General features: G+C 39.2%; 3 protein-coding genes across 8 annotated transcripts in view; all 3 read left to right on the top strand.

The window, feature by feature from the left end:
* The first annotated feature begins 1,854 nt into the window (after nt 1–1,854).
* On the top strand, nt 1,855–9,935 carry usf1 (upstream transcription factor 1). Of its 3 annotated transcripts, none has more exons than XM_056375063.1 (11): nt 1,855–1,901; nt 2,553–2,614; nt 2,757–2,806; nt 3,193–3,305; nt 4,280–4,393; nt 6,051–6,189; nt 6,534–6,621; nt 6,729–6,787; nt 6,885–6,979; nt 7,810–7,938; nt 9,110–9,935. In XM_056375063.1, exons 2-11 carry the CDS (start codon nt 2,607–2,609, stop codon nt 9,197–9,199), a joined length of 885 nt encoding a protein of 294 aa, XP_056231038.1. In that variant the 5' UTR covers nt 1,855–1,901; nt 2,553–2,606; the 3' UTR covers nt 9,200–9,935. The 3 variants fall into 3 exon arrangements, with proteins under 3 accessions (XP_056231038.1, XP_056231036.1, XP_056231037.1); XM_056375061.1 differs by having other exon boundaries at nt 1,856–1,901; nt 6,036–6,189; XM_056375062.1 differs by lacking the exon at nt 1,855–1,901 and adding an exon at nt 1,942–2,095 and having other exon boundaries at nt 6,036–6,189.
* A 176-nt stretch (nt 9,936–10,111) lies between these two features.
* On the top strand, nt 10,112–19,488 carry gkup (glucuronokinase with putative uridyl pyrophosphorylase). The gene is made up of 23 exons (XM_056373877.1): nt 10,112–10,281; nt 11,324–11,430; nt 11,541–11,585; nt 11,682–11,835; nt 11,941–12,012; nt 12,385–12,473; nt 12,597–12,753; nt 13,551–13,628; nt 14,176–14,267; nt 14,438–14,543; nt 14,636–14,715; nt 14,803–14,871; nt 15,404–15,464; nt 15,614–15,630; nt 15,820–15,877; nt 16,354–16,446; nt 16,546–16,606; nt 16,688–16,801; nt 16,941–16,998; nt 17,727–17,795; nt 17,871–17,934; nt 18,075–18,146; nt 18,952–19,488. Exons 1-23 carry the CDS (start codon nt 10,225–10,227, stop codon nt 19,045–19,047), a joined length of 1,869 nt encoding a protein of 622 aa, XP_056229852.1. The 5' UTR covers nt 10,112–10,224; the 3' UTR covers nt 19,048–19,488.
* Nucleotides 19,489–19,629: 141 nt separating this feature from the next.
* Nucleotides 19,630–22,805, top strand: part of ubash3bb (ubiquitin associated and SH3 domain containing Bb) — a 51,111-nt gene continuing 47,935 nt past the window's right edge. For 3 of the 4 annotated variants that reach the window (XM_056373876.1, XM_056373874.1, XM_056373873.1), the window contains exon 1: nt 19,636–20,003. In XM_056373876.1, coding sequence (XP_056229851.1) covers nt 19,876–20,003 — 128 coding nt within the window. In that variant the 5' untranslated portion in view covers nt 19,636–19,875. Of the gene's footprint in view, nt 20,004–22,805 lie in introns of all 4 variants that reach the window. The other variant, XM_056373875.1, reaches the window with a different exon arrangement.

Here is a 22,805-nt window from a genome sequence, read left to right as displayed (position 1 = left end):
ATACACAACCCACACCCTTCTTGACAAGTCATGTTGAAAAGGCTAGTTCCCTGCTTCTGCCATCGCACTGGTTTAGCTCAGTGGTTACTTCAATCAACAATTCTCTCTGTGCAGAATTCACTGATCTCCATCCCCCTGTGGGATCGAACCACGGGCGCTGTCCAGTGCTTTCTTGCTTATTGAGTTACAGCACTTCTCCTCCGCAGTAATATCCCTGTAAAGAAACGCATCCTGATGAAGAGTAAGTTCAACAACATATTGAAGCTTTTTTTTGTTGTTGTTATTGACAATATTTACAATACAATCAAAAAGGCACAAGTCACATTCAACATAATTACAGATCAGAATAGAAAAATAATAACCTTAATAATAAACAAGAAGAAAAACAAAGTAAAAATAAAAATAATGGAACAACTGGTCAGCAGGTTTTATTGTGATAATTACTCATAAGGCTTTTTTAATGTTACAATGTTTCACATAGCCTATTTTTATATATCATCTCATTTGAATGTAGCTATAATTTTGTTTTTCTTTTTTAAAAAAAACTACAATTATGTACAAAATAATTTTCTAAAAGTATTAAATTATTATTCCCAAACTCCATTCTTTGTATTGAAGCTCAGAGGACAAGATAACTGAACTGCAACATTTTTCACATGGAGCTATGTCATTATTGTTCCTCTCTGAAGTTGATGGAGAGGAAGAATAATTTGAGGCTCTGCAGTTTGGTGGAGGATCTTGAACTTACAAAGAACCCCTCCGTCTTTTATTCATTTTATTTTATCTTTATTTATTTAATATTATTTTGTAAACTTTACTTTTGTTTCCTCCTTTGTTGTTGTGTGTCTGATCAGTGATTGTTGCCTGTCTGGTTGAAGTTGTATGGATTTGAGTCATGCCATTTGTGTTACTGTAAACCTTCCAAAGTTTAAATAAAGTTTGGTAAAAAAAAAAAAACAAAAAACAAACAAAACAAAACCTCAGAGGACAAGCTAACTGCTGGTAGCCGTCAGTTACGTTTTTACCTTTTAGCTTCAGGAAAATACTAAAATCAACTATGACATGAAGTAGTCGCCTTATTATTCCGATGATCACGGGCAGAGACAACGTGCATATCTTGACAAGACATATTGAAAAAGACATTTTCCTGCTGTAATCGTCGCACTGGTTTAGCTCAGTGGTTACTTCTATCAACATTTCTTTGTCAAGAATACGATGATCACCATTCCTCCGCGGGATCGAACCACGGGCGCTGTCCAGTGTTTTCTTCCCCTCTGCTCTGACCTGCTATCTTTCATTCTGTTAAATACTCTTATAAACACCAAAAGTCATAGTTATACTGAGTAAAGCTGTCAAAGTTTAGTCTTTACAAGACTAAACACTTATTTCTGCAAATCAGTGAATCATAGCTCTGATAGAACAATGTCTGGTGTTGATTTTGTTGCTGTTGATTTTATTGTATTTCTACTTAAGTTTTATTTAAGTCACGAAGTTAGATATAAATGTTAAAGTGAATATTCTGAGGAATTTGCAACAATAATACCATCACAGTCCCTGGTGATAATCCACCTCAACAGTGAACCCCCTCGGCCACAATCTGTAATTTTACCTGCATCAAGATAGCAAGATTTAGGACTTCCGGTTGTACTATTGTGTCAAAATAACGTATTTTGACATTTTACTATGATAACAAATATATATTAAAAAAAACAAGTGATATGACACAAAAATTGGAACACTGTCACTTACATATCATTAATATTACTTTTTAAAATGTTTTTTAAATTTAAAATTCATATTTAACTGGCTCTGGAACCGTGACTTAATTTCCTGTGGCGCATGCGCATAGTCGATACTAAGGCAGGTCTGTTGACAAATATCGGGGGAGGGACCACTGCGGCGTAAGTAGATCTTTGTTCAGACTGTCATATATTGAACATAATTTAGCATTCTGTGCATAATGTAGCTAATTTAATATCATTTTACATCGTTGTCAGCTGCTGTGGGCGCTGCTTCCACTGAGCTAGCACAAAGGAAAGTGTTTTATTAAACATCTGTAAAAACCGCTGGGGCCGACTGGTAGTGTAGCAGAAAGGTAGGATCCGTGTCGAGCTAGCTACAGTGAAACACTTGATTTCCGGTCAAATTTCCAAATTAAAATATCTGTTGCTACATATCGATACCTTACTGTGTAATAACACATGGAAGTAAACAGTAGTGATATGACTAATCGAAAATATGCTTCCAAAAAACCGCAGTTTTTGTCGCACGTGTGAAAGAACACGCATTTTTTGTTTCGTACACTCTAATCTTATGCTTTTATTGTGAACGGAAATAGGCCAGTTTCCGTTATCACCCTTAGTAACGTTCGCCCTGACTCAGCTCGCACAGCTTTCAGCTAGCTACTATACCTTCGCTCTTCTAACATCGTTTCAGGTTTAAACTTCTGATTTTGGGCCATTGTCGATAAAAGTCATATAAATAGTCGAGATGCTGTAGTTTAGAGGAAGTTTCCTCTGTCTTTTTGTCAAACTTATGAACTTGTTTTATAGTCTGGCTGTGGGAGCGAGTGAAGGCGGTCTCCTCGTTCAAGACTGTCGGCAGAAATGAAGAGGTGAGTGGGACGGTGACATGCGCCATTGTCAACTGTTAACAACAAAAACATGCTGGTACGCTTGGCTGATAGTTAATTAATTAGCCAGTTAGCTAACTTAACCACAACTTGACCTTTCTGCTATGTTCGTACTTGTGTGCAGCCAACAGAAAAGCCCTGAACCTGATGGGAGTGTTGCCGTCAACGAGGAAGGTAAATGGTTTTCACTGTCTATTGTGTTGTGAAAAGGCAGAAGTATTTAAAATGATTAAATATGTAACGAGGGAATGTTATACCTAATTTGTATGAGCTTTCATGAGCCAGACACCCCAGGACCAGCCAGTCTTTGATAGTTTAAAGTCATCTACTGATCAAGACTTTCATTGCTTTATATGTTGTGTACCTCTCTGAAGTATCTCAGTCCAATAAAGTGAAACCCTTTAAAGCCACTTATATCATTACCTTGTAAGAGCAAACCTGTGAAGAAACCTGTAGCACTAATAATATGGTGTCAAGTTGTCTTAAAGCTGTTCTTTCCCGTACCTAGTTTTGACATCTATAAAGTTGACTTAATTTAATGTGGCTTTGTGCTCTTACAGGGTCCGTAGCCACTGCAGAAGATCCGGCAGCCATTGCCACCATTCAGTCTGCGGCCACCTTCACTGACCAACCCATCAAATATCTCTTCAAGACGGAAGGAGCAGGCGGGCAGGTAGGAGGAAGTCAGAACTGTCATTTCAGTTAACCTGTGAGGTTGTGTTTCAAATGTCCACCAAGAGGCACTTAAGATGACATATTCACTGTGATATCTTACATGTAACCTCAAATACACTCGTAATTCAAGGGAACTCTTTCTGGAGATATTACATACAGACTGCAGTCAAACAAACAACATGATTTTGGATCAATATTGTAGATACAGACTTGAAATGTAAGGACAACCTACGCCAGACTTAATTTTAATGAAAGTTTGTGAGCCCATCACTTTTTGTACACTTTATAGTATTGTATATTTATATTTGTTTTTTTAAAACATCTTTTCACTTTGTTGTTATGGATTGTTGAGTGGAGATAAAAAGCCAAAAAAGTCAATTTTATCCATTTCAAAATTGAACTTCAGATGCAGTTGTGTGCAGAAAAGTTAAGGGGTCTGAAAACTTTCAGAAATTTCCCAAATGTCACTACACACATCCACTTCCAAATCCACAAGATCCTTAGAATACCTTAGGGGTCACATGACTAAGGCTAGAAAGGGAACCCCTCCTGCCTCCACCCCACATATCCAAAAAGCAAATCAATAAAACAAAGCAAGGGCCAAAATGAGCAGTCATCACAAGGTCCCCCCTCAGGCTGTCCTGGCTGATCAGGTTCTCTGATCATGTCTGTTATAGTCACAGCAGTGTTTGTGGCTAAAATGAGAGCATGAAGTATACAGAAAAAAATGTTTTTCTACCATCATACATACAGATTGCAAGTGCGTATCATGTCTGTGATTTAACACGTCTTGATAATAGTGCCAGTTATGAGCCTGGTCTCAGTTCTCGTGACCCACTTCCCTTAATGGAGACCTAAAAGTAGAAGTTAGTTATTTAGTATATTCTGTATCTGTATGCTCTACAATAGTGCATGTGTCCCCCTCAGCTGGAATGAGATATTGACCACTCTGTGTGATGTTTTGTGTTGCAGGTGACCTACAGAGTGATCCAGGTGTCAGATGGCCAGTTGGAGGCTCAGACAGATGGAGCTGCAGCCGTCAGCCTGGTCACCGGTTTCCCTGCAACCAGTCAGACTGTCACACAGGTGAGAACAACACTGGCTAACAAACAGTGGAAAGAATAAAATAAGTAAACCCTTTGTAATTACCTGCATTTATGTAGAAATCTACCTTATTTTACCCATATCTATTTTAACTCATAAACACCTAACATTATGTTGTTCTTGTCCCATTTGAAAACAATATTGACAAAAATCGTGATAAAAGTATGTGAACCACTCGTCTCATGACATCAACAAGAGCTAATTGGAGTCAGGCGTTATAAAAGCTGTTCATCAGTCCACAGGATTTCTTCAAAATGTTCACTTGAACTCAATGATGAATGGATTTTGGTTGTCAGAGCTCAAAGGTCAAAGGTCAACATCACTGTGACCTCACACAACATGTTTTCTGGCCATAATTATGACCCAATTTTACACCAATGTCTAATCGCGTAAAATGATGAAGTGATGACTTTTTATATGTGGAAGGTCAAAGGTCAACTTCATTGTTGCATCATAATGTTCTGCAAAAAACACATTTCTGGCCATTATTCAACACTGAAACTCAGGAACAGAACGAGAGATTGTGACTATGTTTCACATTTGGTTTGCTACTGAACTGGTGAAACTAATCTTGGCTGCCCAAGTTGCATCTTGGCTGGCTGGCAGAGGCAAACAACTGTAAGAGAATAATTCTAGTCATGTCTGTTTAGGATATCTGTCTAAAATATGAAATGCTGTGCCGGTACAAAAAGTATTTTGTTTAGTTTAAATGACACAAATCTTCTCTGTCTAGAGGTAGCGGAAGCAGGTTGAAAAGGTTCAGTTATAGCACTTAATCGCTCCATACCAGAAGTAATCCATCAAACATTTATACAGACTGATGACACACCTGGGTTTAAGTGGAGGTTGATTTTGACTCGCCTCTAGTGGTGCACACTGGGCATTACAAGTTATTGAATATCAAACTACATTTGTTGTAACTGTATTTCATTGTACTAATAGCAGCAAAGCCCTTTACTCTCCGTCCAGCTCCATTAACACAATTACTATTCCTGTTCTAGTATCATTTTTAATTTAATCACCTTTTTAATTGTAACTTCATTGTTCCCTCATTTATTTGTGGTTGATTATTATTATTTATAAATTATTATTGAAATCACAATATGGCCAAGAGCAATATCCCAATCACAGGAGCTGCAGTTTTTGTGAAGTTAAAAATGGTCAAATGTGTCACAACATGCCTTTTATAAATGGATAGTGGTTTTATAGAGATGCCCGGGTCTACAAATCATATTCTACAGATGTGAGGGGACATGCTTGTTTGGTACAGAAATAAATCATGTCATCATATTTTTTTTTTATTTTTAATTTTTTTCAGTGAAATTGAAATGCAAAAATTATATTTCCTACTATAATCAAAATAATCGTAACATGATTTCATGTTGCTGTTTTATAGAGGCTCTTAAATGCACCTCAGATAAAAGTACATTTTTCAGGCAAAACCCTTAAAAGTGATAAATTTGCAGGTGGTTTTACCTGTAATATTTAATGCTTATTTAATTTTCTGCCATGTCAGAAGCTTGCAGATTTATATCCCTGATAGATTTGATCTCTCATTTCTTTACTAGCAGCTAAACAGTGTAATGCCAGACTAACAGTGGAGTTGATGTCTCTCTGACGTCAGGCTGTGTTCTCGCAGTCAGAGGGGTTGGAGGGAGATGGCAGCAGTGAGACGCAGTACACATACTACCCCGCCACCATCGCAGATGCCACCACTGGCACCATGGTAACCACAGTGCAGGCCTCCGACACACTGCTGGGCCAGACCACACCCACAGGTAATTACTACACATGTATATTTAAGCGTTTGAAGTGTTTATGCACTAACTTCCTGCTCGAGAAATGCAATGCAACTACTACTACTACTTTCATTTGATGCTAGCTTTGTAAAATCTAAATACAAGTAGTGGTTGTGAACTTAAAATAATATTGATAATAATTAAATGAGTTAAATGCAGCTTTTTAAACCATTAACCTAATGTAACGTTTAAAACAAACTTTGTAGGAGAAACAAGAGTTTTCTTTTCTTGACACTTTGTGGTGCATGAAATCATAAAGACTTTTACGTTAAGATGCTGCTCTTCTTATTCTCTGCAGCTGACATTAATATTTTGTTTTACAGGGCAGCTCTACGTCATGATGTCACCACAGGAAGTTTTGACGGGATCCAATCAAAGGACAATCGCACCTCGCACTCAGCCATACATAGCGTAATTACATCAACATTTAACAGCTTATAGCAACTGCTGCTTATTATTGAAAGTGATCATCCGGGACATTGACTCCGTTTAACTCTGAGTTTGAATTTGTTTTGTAGAAAGCAAGAGGCTCCTCGGGCTTCCAGAGATGAGAAACGGCGAGCGCAGCACAACGAAGGTTAGCGCTCTCGTCTGATGTGAGAGGTTGAGGATAAAAAAAACTGTATGAATGTTATAAATGATCAAAGTCTTCATGTTAAATGTCGTTCCAACAGTTGAGCGCCGGCGGAGGGACAAGATCAACAACTGGATTGTGCAGCTGTCGAAGGCCATCCCAGACTGTAATGTTGACTATACCAAGACAGGACAGGTGAGTTCGGCTCAGACTCCGCTCTGTATTTTATAGTTTCAATAAAGAGGAGCCCTGTGAGTATGTTGTGACATCCTGTTTGTGAGCAATTTGTACCCAAAAGGACAAATTTCATCCGTCTGAAGAAGATGTAGAAACGAGGGCGAGTCATTATTATCTCTTTATGCCTCCGGCGACAGTCAGAGCCAGAGGCGCATTGTTTTCAGTTTGTCCGTCCGTCTGTTCCATTCTCGTGGACATGATATCTCAGCACTGCCTTGACTAAACTTCTTCAAATTTGGCAAAAACAATTCAGATAGAACTCAGCAATGAACTGATTAGATTTTGGGGTTTCAAAGGTCAAAGGTCAAGGTCGTGGTGACTTCACAAAATACAGTTTTGTCCTTGCGAATGCAATAATGCCTTGAGGGAACTTTTTTAAATTTGGCAAAAACGTTCACCTGGATTCAAAGAAAAACTGTAGAAGGTCAAAGGTCACGGTCACAAAGACCTCAAAAACATGGTTTTGGCCTTGTGATTACTTCCAGAACTCCTCAAGGGAATCCTTTCAAATTTTGCATAAATGTCCACTTGGACTCAAGGACAAACTTATTAGACTTCGGTGGTCAAAGGTCAAGGGTCAAGGTCACGATGACTTCAGAAAACACTTTCTTAGCCATTACTCAAGACCACAGAGCAACTATGACAAAATCTCACACAAATGGTTCATATTTTATATGATTCTGGATAAACAGGGATGTAACCTTAAACTAGTGGCAGAGGCTTACAACCATGAGGAAGTGATTGTAGTGTCTTGTAACTCCTGAAGTTCTCTCATGGTTTTGTTTCAGAGTAAAGGAGGAATTTTGTCTAAAGCCTGTGAGTACATCAAGGAACTCAGACAGAGCAACATGAAGCTAGGGGAGGACATCAGCACTCTTGATCGTCTCAGGATTGACAACCAGCTACTGAGACAGGAGGTATGTCAGCACGTGTTTCATGGTGAACACCAGCAAACTGATCGAGGTATATTTGAGACCAAAGCTGTAAAGTGTCATTACCAAATTTACAATGAGAACAGGTTTAATCATTCTCCGCCACGTAACAAGAAAAGGCAGCGATGGAGTGTTTCCCTGAATTTTGTCCAACCTCAACAGTTTGGGTGTCAAACTTTCTACTTCATGATTATAGATTAACTAACATTAAATCTATGATCTCTGCATTGTAGTGAGACAAAATGCATCATTAGATAAAAATTGTGAAAGTGGACATTCAGCCAGGAAACGTACACAGAGAGCACCCAGCCCAGTTATCAGGAGATCAGCGGCTCACCACTGGCAGACCTTTACTGGTCCCAGAGTAGGTGTCACTGAAAATGCAAAGACATGGATGAATTAAAGTCTAATTGATTTTAAGGCTGCAACAGACAATTGTTTTCATTATCAACTAATCTGCCTATAAATCAACTAATTTTTTGGGGCTATAAAGTGTCAGAAAACTGAAAATTTCATCATCTCTGTGAGCCCAGGGCGATCTCAATAGATAAGATGAGATAGGATGTACCTTTATTGATCCCCTGTAGAATTCAAATTGACACAGCAGCACAAAGGGAAAAATCTAATAAAGAAATAAAATAAGAATAGAAACAGAATCTAAATTAGAAATACTAAATACAATAACATATACAAATGTAATGTAATTTACTATAATGTATAAAACCTCAAACTTGAGAAGCTGGAATCAAAATATGTTTGACTTTGTTGCCGGAAAATTGTCTCTAACAGTCGATTGTCAAAATAGTTGCAGATCAGTTTTCTTTTGATGAACTAATCTATTGATTGATTGATTGTTGTAGCCTTAATGTAATTGATTTCCTGGAGCAGAGCCTGTTACAACTTGTAGATATGTTTCTTGGCAAAATTTGTTAAAATTAACCTTTTTTGTTTTTTTAATAAATAATGGTGTTTACTTTTGCCTTCAACCTGGATTTGTCTGTTGAAAGTTGGGATATTACTTATAAAATCAAATGCTGTGAATGTAAACCTATTTCCACAGTTAGACATGACTTAGTTAGTCGCAGAAAGTCATAAGTCAGCTGATTAGTCAGTCTTACTACATTACCACTGTGTTATATTTGTTGCTGTTGCTCAGGTGGAAGACTGGAAGTCCAAGAATCAGATCCTGAGGAACCTGCTGCGACAGCATGGCATTGTGGGATCATCCAGCACAGACCCCCAGTGAGAAGCCTGTTTCCACCGGGTATTAGAAGACAACCACATGTGGGCCAAAAGAGTACTTGAAACATTTTGAGATACTTTATTTGTGATCGTGTGTGCATGTAATAGGGGAAAACAATTGAATATTGTCATTAATATTCAAACCCAGCTTCTTTGCTAAATGACGACCTGTAATATTATCTTTGAAGCTTTTTATGAAATTGAAATCCTTCGCCTGGTGAATCCAACAAAATCATAATAACACAGCGCATCTGAAAAGAGAGGAAAAGATTCAACATCAAGTTCAGTCTGAGAAGTCAAATCGGTTCAGTAAAGCCCTCATTGAATGCCTTCCTCCACCAACATTATGATTGTTCATTAACCTCCAGTACAGTAAGCTCTACAGCGTGGCCAACTTCTCATGTCAGTTTCATTTACTTCATCTCTGCAGTACTTTGCTTCTCTGCATCAAAATTCATTCATGTTAATGTCTCTGAAAAAAAAACCCATCGTATTCATGCTTTGACTTGTTTTCACCTTTTATCAATATCACTTTGATTAGTCAATACCAAGTTTTTCATCCAGTTCATAGTCAAGCTCTTTTTGCTCTGTATTTTTGTATGTTGTTTCATGAAACCTCACTGGGGACAATAATTACATTGCAACAATGTAACTAAGTAAATAAACAGGGGTTGTAAGCATTGCATTAGGTAGGCTATGTACTGTATGTCTTTATAATAAAAATCAAATAATATACTGTATGTTATAAACCACTTTCAGTTGTGTTTATTAAAGTTCGTAAGTTAGTTAAAAAGATGTCGTACTGATTTTTACACACTATTTATCTCGATGCCCCTTATGTGAAGGTCAACGATTCTACGTGGTCGTAAGTATATGTTTTATTCTGAAGGTTCTTTCCGGAAGTGCATCTCTTCACTGACGCTGGGAGAATCAAGCTCTCGCAGAAACTAGATATTTCTCAACTGTTGGCTGCTCTTGTCTGTTTGTGTTGATTCAAAGGAGCATCGGGATAAACTTGAGTTGCCGCAGATGATCTGTATCCTGCTGGTGGCCGGACACGGCACCGTCTTAGAGACACAAATTAAGGTACGTAGCATGAAACGTTGCGGCAGAAAGGGTGCAAAGTTCGCGCTAGTCGTGGAGTGGTCGCACACATAACTGCCTCCAAGAACCTGCCACTTTTCTACCGCGTTACTTTTCTAGCTAGCTCGTGTGCTCACAAACCGTTATTTCTGCCATTTACGGAGTCGGAAAGATGCACTCGTGCATCCGGCTTACGCGTCAACTAACGACCCTTCCGTAATTTGCGTAAAATTAAGTTTTTATCATTAGTCCATAGTGGTCTTCACCGCCCCCTACCGAGCGCTGAGGTGCAGTAAATCTTAGGAATTTGAACGGGAGCGTTGTTCGAAAGATGGAAGTTTTGAGTTATTTATACCGAATTATTGAAGGTAATATAACGAATAATGTGGCAACCTTTCGCCTTACGTTATCCCAAAATACAGTTTGAGTTAAATGTCATAATCTAGCAGCAATTGGAAAAACCTAAGACAGTAAATATTCCACGTGTAGACCTCACATAAAATTGTATTAGCTTAGTTTATTTACTTTTGTACAATTTAAAATACACAGGAAATGGCAAAGAAAATAAAAAGTGCTTTATTATTTATTTAAAGCCTCCACCTAAGTATGTTGAAATATCGCTCAATTATAAAGAATACAAAATAAACATACAAGACAATAACGTGACTACATAAAAATGATGCCCATCTAATGTCTTAAAAATATTTAAAATGAAATCAACAGCAATAATAATAATATTAAAATAAGAGCAGAAAATGTGAGAATTACATTATATAGAATGAGCATTGACATAATAGAGTAAATCAGCTACAGGGTGTGGAGGCTCATCCTTGATCTTTGGAATATGTTTACTGTATATTACAGGAATACTCATGTAAGTAAACCTTGAGTTTAGTTTCAGTATCACTTATAATATTTGCTTGTAGTAAAAAACATATTAACTAGATTATCATCTTCAATAACAGTATATTTACTGATAAGGTGTGGTTTGTTTGTTGCTGTGGTGATGTGCCATCATCCAGCTGTTTTCCTTTTTCTCTCCCAGAATGATGACACAGGCTTATACAGCCACCTGACTGGGGTACCGAAGGCCTTGCTTCCTGGCACTGGAGGAAAGAAGATCCTTGACTTTTGGTGGGAAACCGTCAACATGTGAGTGACAGTGAAAAGTCTCAGGACTTTTTTTTTTCCCCATCCAAAGTCATTATAATCAACCACACAGGTGAATGCTAATGCTAATTAGAGCTCTGACTTCTCTGCAGGCGGCAGTTGTTCACGGAGGTGTATCTGGTCACTAATGCAGACAAGTGAGTACATAACAAACCTATTTATTTAAAGTTCTGACTTATAATAGACCCAACTTATAATAATTTGACTATTGAATTTTGTTCTGCTCTGACCAGGTATAAGTACTACGAGCGCTGGGCCACAGCCAATGACTTCCCCGTGAAAAACGTGGTGAACGATGGCAGCACAACGCTGGAGGACCGTCTGGGAGCCGTGGCCGACCTGGAGCTGGCCATACGCAGCCGCAAGCTGCAGGACGACATCATGGTGGTATGATAAATCTGTTGTCCATTCACAAAACTGCTCAGTAAACTCTTGACTGTGTGGAGCGGGTGTACTCTATTGGAACTGAGGACTTCCTGTCTGTGTGAGCAGATTGCAGGTGACATGCTGTGCGCAGACCAGAACTTTGATATCGCTCAAGTTATCCGCTTCTTCAGGTCAAAGGTGAGATTTGCTACCACATAAGTGAACACCAGCGCCTTGTGCTTATTGTATATTCACATACACACCATCAAACCATACAGTCATAATGTGTGCACAGGATATTTACTAATAAACAGCAGCAGACTGCAGAGTTTAGCCTAAAAATGAATAAATAAAATCCCCTCGTCAGCAGTGTAATTAAGCCTTGTTTAAGTTGTTTAAGTGTTTAAGCCTAATTAAGTCCTGCTCAAACACCAGCAATCTGAATCTAATCAAAATAACAGACATATTTTGCGTGTAAAAGATCAAATAAATGTTTGTTCAGGGCTTTTTGTGTGGAGGTTAATCCATGAGCAAGATGCAGTAGCCTGGGTGTTTGTGTCTGTGCTGCAGCCTGGAGAGTTGATCATTTACTACGAGCTGGAGGAAAGTGAGAAAAGCAGCTCCAGAGGCATCGTGGAGGTGTGCCCCGACACCCACAGGTGAGACCAACGACAGAAATATTTCTTTGTGTTATATTCCTGACATTCATTGACATACAGTAAGTCTGATACTTGGCACCAGGTTGCAGATTTGATTTTAATCTATTGTGTTTCATGAATCAGAATAACTCGCTTCTTGGAGAAACCCCAGGACGGGCTGACAGCGTCGCGTCTGGCCAGCGTGGTGTTTTACTGCATTCAGAGGGACACGCTGTCCTACCTGTCTGACCTCATCAGCCTGCAGCCTCAAGCCACAGACAGGACCTTCGGACAGTTCTGGGTTCGTGAGTGAGAGGAAAGCATCCTATGGTTTTTATTTCATACAGGCAAAATTACACAGGGTGGCTTTTTGATTAATGGTTAACTTAAAGCTCCATATTTTCTTCTTCTGTGTTTTATTTGAAGTGTTGATCCATAAGAAGATATGTTTGTGGTTTTAAGAACCTTAAAACCTTAAAAACCATCTCAGTGTAGTTTTACATCTCCTCTCTCAGGCTTCTCTCTGGAGCACTAATAACAACAGGTCGGTGAGCCAATCAGAAGAGAGGAGGCTCTGAGCCTCTCTTCTGATTGGCTGACTGTTTTCTGAGTGAAAATAGAGCAGATTTCAGGTAAAACACTCAGAGAAACCAGTTCCTGCTGGGTTTGGATGGTGGGTCCAGGTGGGCGGGGCTTGGTGACTGCTTTGTTGTGACATCACAAAGTTCCAGAAGTCCTGACGGCTGGTTTTAAGGCTCAGTTTCTGAATACAGGCTGTGTGCATTTCTCTGTGGACTGAGGCTTTGATACTTTCACAGTATTAATATAGAAGCTAGAGCTGATCTATAATCACACTACACATGGACACAGACCTTTAGACGATATGGGACCTTTAAGTGTTGTTTCAGAGGAAATGATCACATTTTTTTCTTGTTTTATGGAGGAGTATTAAATTACACCCATTTTACTTTACTCTTGAAATTCATTTAACCATAAGTTTTTAAGCAAAATTCCAGTGAGTCACATTTTCCACCAAAATTCAATTAAATTAATTAACTAAAGTAATAACCAGTCACCTTATGGCTCCTCTCTCTTCAGGAGTGGCTCATCAATGAAAAGCAACTCGACGTGTTCGGGATGAAGCTTCCTACTGGTTTCCAGCTAATTGGACAAGTGGTCTGTATCTTTACCTTACACAGCATTTCCTTTATATATGTACTATTATATTTAACTTGCCAAGCTAGATGTATTGCAGTGTGATGAAGCAGCACTGAGCAGTTTTCAAGTGGAGAAAAGGAAGAGAAAATGTTTGAATATTTTAAAGTTTGAAAGCTGCTGTTACCCAGAAATCACATAATGTGACATCAGCTGCAAACTGGCCACTCAGCTCTTAATTTCTTTCTACTTTTACTCCGAATGTCTGCTGTCAGTTCAGAGTAATATCCACCATGTTATAGAAGCATTTACATGGAGAAGAATACAGTTTTTAATGGACGCAATCTACCTCAAAATGTGTAAAGCAGCTTCAGTAAACGTGTTGTTTCTGTCTGGCGGGGTGGAAATGATGAATATTACATTAACACCGCAGCTGATATTTGGGGCTTATAGGGTCTTTAAATAGGAATATGATGCTGTTCAATAATACAGCTGATAGATCGACATGTACAGTTTATAAAAGTCATGAAATTTCTTCTAACAACATGCTTCCTTCTTGACATCTCAGGGCCTGTCAGACTACACCAGGTGGCTCACCCACTACTCCACCAAGCAACAAGACAATCCTGCTAAACCAATCACATGCAGGTCGTACGCCAGGTAAGAAAACACCGGCTCAAACTGCCGGTTCAGATTACTGTGGTTTTACTGGTTCTCAGAAACGAGACTCTTCTCTCCTTCACAATTCACAACCGAAGCACCTCAAAGTTAAAACGCAACCTGACACACACTGAAGGGATTGATCCAAATATATGATCGATCGCTCGCAGGGTTGGGTTGATGGGGAATCCCTCAGACGGCTTCAATGGGAAAACCATCGCCATGAGCATCTCCAATTTCTGGGCTGAGGTCACTCTAGTGGAGAGCCAGACTTTGGTAACACACACACACACACACCTCTATGCACACACGCGTCAAACAGCTTCATCATTGTTATTCTGTTTAAACGTCACGTGCATCTCTCGTAGGTTTTAGTCCCTCATCCGCTCAATGATCCCACGGAGTTTGGAAGTTTGCAGGATCTGTTCTGCATCAGCAGGAAGGAAGGGTGTGTAAACAGCGAGCTTTAATAAGCTGAAATGTTTTTCAGTGTCACGTTCGAACTTTAAACCTTTGTGTTGGTCCTTCGCTGCAGGTACCTGGGAGGTCTGCGGCTGCTGCAGGCGACCTGCAAGAAGTTCTACCAGTTCTGCTCCAAACAAGGGTGAGAGGAGCGGCCGAGATGACCCCGAGCTGAATCATTAATCACTGACACCAATGACAAGAGGCTGTGTGACTAGTCAAACATTCAAACTGAGCAAATCTTGGTGTTGAAACAGTGTTTAGCACAGGCTCTGTTCATATTCATCACCATGGATACCGCTTTAAATCTGTCCTCATCGTCCAGGGCGTCTCTTCAAATTGAAGATACAGTAATATTATTCAACAATAAAATTTCAACATTTTATTGATGTAAAAGTGCAGAAATATTCTCAGCTAAATTTACTTAAAGTAAATGTAGTGTAGAAAGAAACATTTTAACAGTGTTGAATATAATATATATAAGATTATTGGACTGTTGACTGTTGGACTTACTGTACATGGGCAGTTCATGAGATGAATTGTCCACATGACTTTTAGTAAATCCCATAATGCATCGAGAGATTTACTTTCATTTTTTTTACTTGTTTTATTCTCACTGTGTCTCTTTCACTGCTGATGTTCATGTAACGCCTGATTTTTACTCTTTCCTGCAGAATTGCTCTGACAAAGCAGAACTTCACGCTGAAGTACGACACCAACATTCCTCGGCAGGTGGTGAGGACTCGTTCAAATACTTGTTTTCTCACAGTGAAAGCTCGACAGTTCACAGTAGCACAACAGTGTGAAGTGTTCAAATATAAAAGCAAATAGTGTGTGAGTGTAATGACCCTTCACATAAAACAAGTCTTTGTCTCTGTTTTAAGGGCCTGGCTGGAAGCAGGTAAATAGTTCTGACCTCTGTATTATAATGTTTTTATTTATTGTTTGTAAATTTGACTGAATTTCAAACATAGTAATTATAGTAAATAGTATAGTAGAAAATCAGGAAACCAAAAAAAACACAATTCCAAGGTTGCAGTTTAAATGTATTTCCAACTTTTCATTTAATAACTTCTTCTCTTTTGTGCAGTGCCATAGTCTCAGCTACTCTGAAGTGTCTCATGAAGTTCTACAACATCACAGACAATGTAAGGATGTTAATAATTTACCATGATGATGGTGTTTCTTATTCATTTTTCCATCTGTCTTTTACTTCTTCTCTAATCTGCTGATGTTTAAATGATTCACTCCTGGTCTGTGTTAGAAATCAGCAGTGTAGAGACCTTACTGGTCGTATTAGTGATAATCTTATTAGTTTACAACCACTACACTGATGTTTCAGAATCCACATATAGTTTATCGATAAGCGTATGAAGGACAAAAGAATGACACAAGTATAAATAAATAAATAAATAAGTGCAGAAATAAATAATTGAATACATAAATAAATGCAAAATAAATACTTTTTGGTCATGAAAATTCTTTTTGTATTCCTGAAGAACACATTAACTTTTGTGTCTAAATATGAAAACCTTTTTTAAAAGTGACAGAAATTAGGAATAAATTTAAAAGTCTTACCTGAAGAAAAACAGAAGATATTAAAAATGACAGTTTTACTCTCCAGGATCTTCCAAAACCCGTCCGAGCCAACTTCATCCTCAACGTGGAGACGGATGAACTTTTCATTACTGCTGGTTTGCAGGACAGAGTTGTTCAGGTCAGTAATATAATAGATTTTCACAAACTGTAACCACCGCACAACATTTTCTTTTTACACCTTCAGTAACTGGCTGTGATTGTCCCCTTACCTTTGCAGGTGTATGAAGGTTTAATCTACATGGATTTCAGCAAGAAGCTCATGGAGGAGCAGGGCTATGGTAGTGAAGTCTCTGTTAGTAGATACTAAATCAATGATACGTTATTCTTGTTTCTAAAGGGTGTATGTTTTCCATTCTCAGGGAATTATGTTTCCATGGAGATGAGTAACCTTCCACTGTTCTGGCTCGCCTACCTGAGCGACCCCAGTGACTCTGGACGGATCCACAGCAACGTGCGACAGCGCTGGCTCAACGGTACCTCCTAAACATTACATTGGGTGTTTTTGAAAGGAGAGGATTATTAGTCATATTTGTGATGGTGAACTTTGTCAACATGGATGGTGAAATATGTCAACAGCTAATGGACGGATTGACTTCATCTGTCTCTCCACAGGGGAGCCTCTGGTCGTTGACGCCATGACGTCTTTTGCTGAGCTAACTGATCAAGCCAGGTTGGTTTGGTAGATGTAGACTGCTGATCAAGAATTAATGCAATAAATAGCAGTGGAGGTTTTGTCACATACAGTCTCAAGGTGGCGGTGGGCTTTCTGAATTTCGGGGACAATCTCAATGAACGTGAATGTCGCTGACTGACTGAGTGATTAAGTTGCAGCATCAGCTGATTGTTGGGAGTTTCCACATTGATCGAAATGATTCGGTGCGAGCACAAGCAGTGTTGCCAACTTAACGCCTTCGTCACTACATTAACTGACTTTTCTGACCTCTGTAGCGACTTTTCTTTCCCCCCAAAAAGCACCTAGTGACAAATCCAGCAAATCGTCAGTGCGAGGTTGTGCTTTCCATCCGCAGGCACACCTCTCCTTTGTGTTGACCCACAGTAGCTGACGTGAATGAGCTTCTAGCTTCCCCTCTGAATTATCATTTTACAAGTAAATACAACTGAAGTCACAGCTCAGTCTTTGTCTTTAACTGATGTGTTTGGTGATTTTGTCAGACGACGTTGCGGTTATAAAAATGAGGATTTTAGCAGATGAAGAGCAGCGGCTGGTTAATACTGTATATGTGGGCGTGAAGGGCTGAAAGCGGCTGACACCAGGCTGAATGCAAATACAACGTGGTCCAGCCTTATACTAGGTTTTGACGTGGCCTTGTAGCCTTTGTTATTGCATGTCAGAGGGTCAGAACATTACAGGTGAAACTGATGGTGTTTTCCCTTCAGGACAGCTCTGCAGCACAGAGACTGGAGCCGCCTGGCACAACTGATGGACCAGAACTTTGAGCTGAGGAGGTGAACTGTACATTTTGATTTGAGGCATTCGTATTATGGTTACACTCACAGCTAAAGCAACAACACATCCCACAGATCTGTCTACACTGACGACTGTCTGGGTCCTGGGAATCTCAAGATGGTTCATCTGGCGAGGAAGGTGTGTGCTCAGAGATTCCTGTACCTGCAAAGAGCAGAGCATGTTTTATTAACCAGTGTTTTTTCTCCATCTCCCTCTGTGTGCGCCTGCAGGAGTGTTTTCTGTTTATGCATTCATAAGGTCTCTGCTGTTTCTTGCAGTTTGGCTCAGCAGTGAAGTTGCCAGGCAGCGGGGGAGCTGTGGTGGGTCTCTGTCTGGACCAGGCGAGACTGGTGAGCTGACATTCCCGTATCTACGCCCAGTCTGAGGCCGCGGGGTGGGAGCTGAATATTCATTTTGACATACCTGTGTTGTGGCTGCGCACTCATGGGACGGACAGTTGGACAGTTTCCGTCCGAATGGACAGGCTGCAGATGATTGTGTTGTGTGGGATTTCAAAATGTATTTAATTCTAGTATTATCTATTTTGAAAATAATAATAATTTGCAACTGAGTCTCATAGAAGGCTTTAAATGGATCATAAAGTAATACAATAAAAAAAGAATGAAAAATAAATAAACAAATGTTGGACAGGTGTGATATACACTATTCATCTTTCCCATAAATTTGTCCTGTAGCAGTCGAATATAAAAAGTAATTCTTTTTATCCTAAAGATTTCATATACAATGTCAATTTAATGGTCCACTGTAGGTATTTCTGGTTTATAATCTTTCTAGTGCTGCCTTTCCAGATTCTGAAATAAATCTCCAGTCTCTAGTTCAAATGTTCACCTGGAGCACTTTTGGCAGAACTTTACGGACATGACCAGAAAGTAGAGAAGCTACACTGTCCGCAGTTGATTCAAATATATTCTACCTCATACTTTGGTTATGGCAAAAATTTCCATCTGTAAAACTTTAATATCAAAAGTTACTTCTCTTTTCAACCAAATGGAGAAAAAGCAGCTGTAAAGTTTCATTTTCTTGTCATTTTTTAACTTGCTTAATTAAAAATTAAGCTGTTCTGAGTTGTAAATTCTGTATTAGTTTGTGTGTATTCATGCACCTGTCTGATACTGTTTGTGTTTGTTCCACTAGGTGGAGATGAGACAAGCTTTCCAGCAGGCAGGCTGTGTCTTCTGTGTCATCGCACCATACAACCCATCTGCCAGCGCTGTTGGTGGCCAAGACTAACCTCATACCAGCCCTCAAAGCCAACTCACGGCACAGTGTGGCCCTCAGTGTGCCTCGCAGAGCCCCAGTGTCATTTCATAGAGTTTACTATCAGTAAAATTGCCAGAAAAGATCATGATCAGTTCTGAAATGATCTGAAAACCATAAATGACCATCAGGGTTTCTATCAGGACTTTGATAATTTACTTGATTTACTAAATTGACTAAATGATAATAGTTAAAACCAGGTCCCAAGAAAATCAGTGAATGTCCACTTTGCAAATAATCATTATAATTAGGTGTGGCGAGCTGAGCCCTTGTGTCAAATTTATTATGCACAACAATGTAAAAATTATGTAATTATCTTTCTACATGTGATACAATTGTATAGACTTAATACCATTATTATTATAATTATATAATGAATGTAATTTTTGTACACAAATTAAAAAGCAACTTCTATCCCATAGTGTTTTGTCATATGTATATGAATATTGTGTAGTAGTCTATTAAAAAGAATAAATAGATATTACACACACTCACAGTATAGTTGAGGGTAAACTCATCAGCTCAAACTTAAAATTACATGTAAATCCCATCTATTATATTCTGTTCTGTACTGTTCCTCTGTATAAACCCAGAGAGCGGATCTAATTTGCTGTTTCTTCCAGTGGGCGGAGTAGCAGGGATCTGCCTGGCCGCGCGGCGCTGCTCTCCGCTCCGCTCAGTGTCGTTGCCGTTACCCGTCCACTCATGCGGACCCCGCTGAAGCTGATGGACTAGCCGGAGGTCTGGTGGCTGGCGGACTGTATTGGGCTTATAGCGGACTGTGGGTGACCCGGCGGGACCATGGCTGCCAAAGAGGACCTGTACAGTAAAATCCTCCCGCGGAGGCTCCGGCAGAACCGGTCGGGCTCAGTGAAATGTGGCTCCAACCTTGATGTGCTGTTATCCATGGGCTTCCCCAGACCAAGGGCGTAAGTAGCCGGACCTGAACACTGTGTGTGTGTCCGTGTGTGTGTGTGTGTGTGTGTGTGTGTGTGTGTGTGTGTGTGTGTGTGTGTGTGTGTGTGTGTGTGTAGATTAGAAGCATGTCAGAGGTCGTACGGAGACCTGACGGGGACATGGCCGGTGTCTGAGCTCAGAGTAACGGTTATTCATGGGAGTTAACGGACGGGTCAGACGCAGCATCCCTCCGCACGCGCCGTGTCTCCGTAACGGTTCGCACGGGGCGCAGCTAGCTGGTACTCCCGGTCCACAACAACACACATCCGAGGAGCTGAACAGAGTCGAGCATTAAGAGTTAGATATTTTTTATTAAAAGTAGAATAAAGTCGGGTTTAACCGAATAAGGAGCTATTGTGGAGCTAAACACAATTAGCAAGAATAAAAGTTAACAGAAGTGAAACGTTAGCATCAAATACAAGAAAAACGCACATTTCACTATATTTTACTTTTTTAAAATACCCTTTACCTTAGTTTAAGTTGTCGCTCTCGTGTTAAAGCTTAATTTAAAAAATACTTTTTATTTAAGTAAATGTTTTTTTTTGCTCATTTTTGTGAAATCTGCCGTAAATAGGCAACTTATGTCATATTTCAGCCATGTTCCTGAGGAGCTATCATACATGAAGAAAACTGGAGTCAGGAGTCATGAAGTCATGACTCTGAGTGTGTGTGTGTGTGTGTGTGTGTGTGTGTGTGTGTGTGTGTGTGTGTGGTGTGTGTGTGTGTGTGGAGGAGGGCGGGGGGGGATCACCCTGTGTCCTCCGCTGTTTCTGAATGGAGGGACTGTCTTTGACTTGGCCCGATCAGTGAGTTCATATCTGTCCTGTCGGCTACAGGCTCTCACTGTAAACACAACACTACTGTCTACTGTAAATCACCTGCAGCAGTTTACACTCACTTTACACTCAGTACCAGAATTTATTCAATTAGCAGGATTTAGCATTTTCATGCTAGGCAGTTGTTGGTGATATGTTCACAAACTTTTTATGTTGTTGAGGAAGGAAGTAGAGATGCTAAAGAGCACTAGCCGTGCTAGCACAGGATGCTGGGCACTATTTATAGATTGAATGTCATTTTGTGTTTAAATCATATCTGTTGTCACGTAACTTGCTAATGTTAACTACCTAGCTGTTGAAAAGGTGATATTTGTAAGTTTTGCTCTTGCTACGTAGCTAACGTTAGCAATAGCTGCTGTTACTTACCAGTCTAGAGGAAACGGTGCAAGTTCAGCATCAAACTTTATTCCTTTGCTCGCCGAGAACTGTTTCCAACATTTGAAAGAAAATCTCTGGTTTGCTTGTATTTCTATCAGTTATTGACCATTTCATACTTAGTTATATGTAGGTTTTGCTATTGCTACACGCTAAAGTTAGCATTAACAGCTATTTACTTAACAGTTGAGAGGAAAAGTTACACGTTTGGTGTCAAAATCTATTTTTATCACTTCTTTTCCTCGACTGAAGTTAGCATGCTAACCAGCTAGCGCAGGTCTGGCCGGCCTGTCTTTTCACTTTCCGATACCGAGTCACTGCAGCATTGAGTTTTGACATATGTCCATATGAAGTTAATATTGCAAACTTGATAGGAAACAATTACACATCCAGCAGATACAGAGCAACAATAATATCTATTCAGAGCGATCAAAATCCATATTTACTTTTCTTTTTGCTTTGTTTATCCAGCGCATGTGAAGCACTGATCAGCTAAACACCTGGATATTTATCTCGATGTTTAGCTGCTAAATGCTTTGCAATGTTCACTGGCTAACCGTTAACTTGGTCTGCCGTTTGATGCAAGATAAACTTTGTGGAGCTGAGCTGAACTGCACGGTCAGGTTATAATTATCTATTAAATTGTAACTATGAGCAACCCCTTTCATATTACACATCACGTCATTTGATCCACTGATATTATAAAAAATACTGATGACTGCAGCTTTAAAGAAAGATTAGAACTACAGAAGAAAGACTGTTATTTATTCATTAGTCATTAAACTCAGCTAATCTTTACCTACTGTATGCTTACTAGCATCTGTAACAATTAGTACTAAAAATCCAACCAATAATATAATGACCAACAATTATTTTAATTATTGATTAAACTGCTAATATTTCAAAATAGGTGCGGTTATTTTTCTCTCGATGAACTTATCAATTGTTGGACCAATTGTTAGTACTATTACTCTTTATATTACTTTTCATTTGGTAGAATTAAAGAATAAACATCGAAATCTCTGATGGACGAACTATGTATTGGCTGTGCTGTGTTTAATTTGACACAGATATATCTTTGGCATTTCTGCACTGTAGTTTCTTGTTATCAATCCCCTGGCATATACAACAATATTGATATTTCCACAAAAAGCTAATATTAGCAAACCGATTGATCGGTCAGACTCATAATATGTATTCTGTCCATGTGATTTGCACTGCATTTCTCATTAATCATCCAGAATCTTGGCTTTTCTTCTTCTTCTTCTTCTTCTTTTTAATCTTCTTCTGATTATTATTGTTATGATTATTATTATTATTATCATGTTTTTACCTCTACTTCTTAGTCTAAACAAACCTTAAATGTAAAAAACATCACTTCCTGTGTACCAGAGGATTTTCCAAGGAATGACCTCTCTGACTCTAGTTGGTCAAAACAGCAGATGGAAAACCTTTTATAACTCCTCTGTGGTAGAATCAGTATTGTGTCATATTAATTAGTGAAAGTGTCCAAACCTATTTTTGTCCATATTATGTGAAGTCAGGGGGGGAAATCTCGCCGGA

This window comes from Seriola aureovittata, chromosome 4 (assembly GCF_021018895.1).
Source record: "Seriola aureovittata isolate HTS-2021-v1 ecotype China chromosome 4, ASM2101889v1, whole genome shotgun sequence".
NCBI classification, from domain to species: domain Eukaryota; kingdom Metazoa; phylum Chordata; class Actinopteri; order Carangiformes; family Carangidae; genus Seriola; species Seriola aureovittata.
The sequence above is the reverse complement of the archived record's forward strand: the minus strand, read 5'-3'. Positions and strand labels throughout refer to the sequence as shown.

Excerpts from the sequence above, each read along its gene's own strand:
- gkup (XM_056373877.1), top strand. The coding sequence starts at position 10,225 with ATGATCTGTATCCTGCTGGTGGCCGGACACGGCACCGTCTTAGAGACA. Across the intron at positions 13,629-14,175 it reads TCCAGCTAATTGGACAAGTG|GGCCTGTCAGACTACACCAG; the intron begins GTCTGTATCTTT and ends TTGACATCTCAG. Across the intron at positions 14,716-14,802 it reads TGCATCAGCAGGAAGGAAGG|GTACCTGGGAGGTCTGCGGC; the intron begins GTGTGTAAACAG and ends CCTTCGCTGCAG.
- usf1 (XM_056375061.1), top strand. Across the intron at positions 6,190-6,533 it reads GGGCCAGACCACACCCACAG|GGCAGCTCTACGTCATGATG; the intron begins GTAATTACTACA and ends TTTGTTTTACAG. Across the intron at positions 7,939-9,109 it reads ACCAGCTACTGAGACAGGAG|GTGGAAGACTGGAAGTCCAA; the intron begins GTATGTCAGCAC and ends GCTGTTGCTCAG.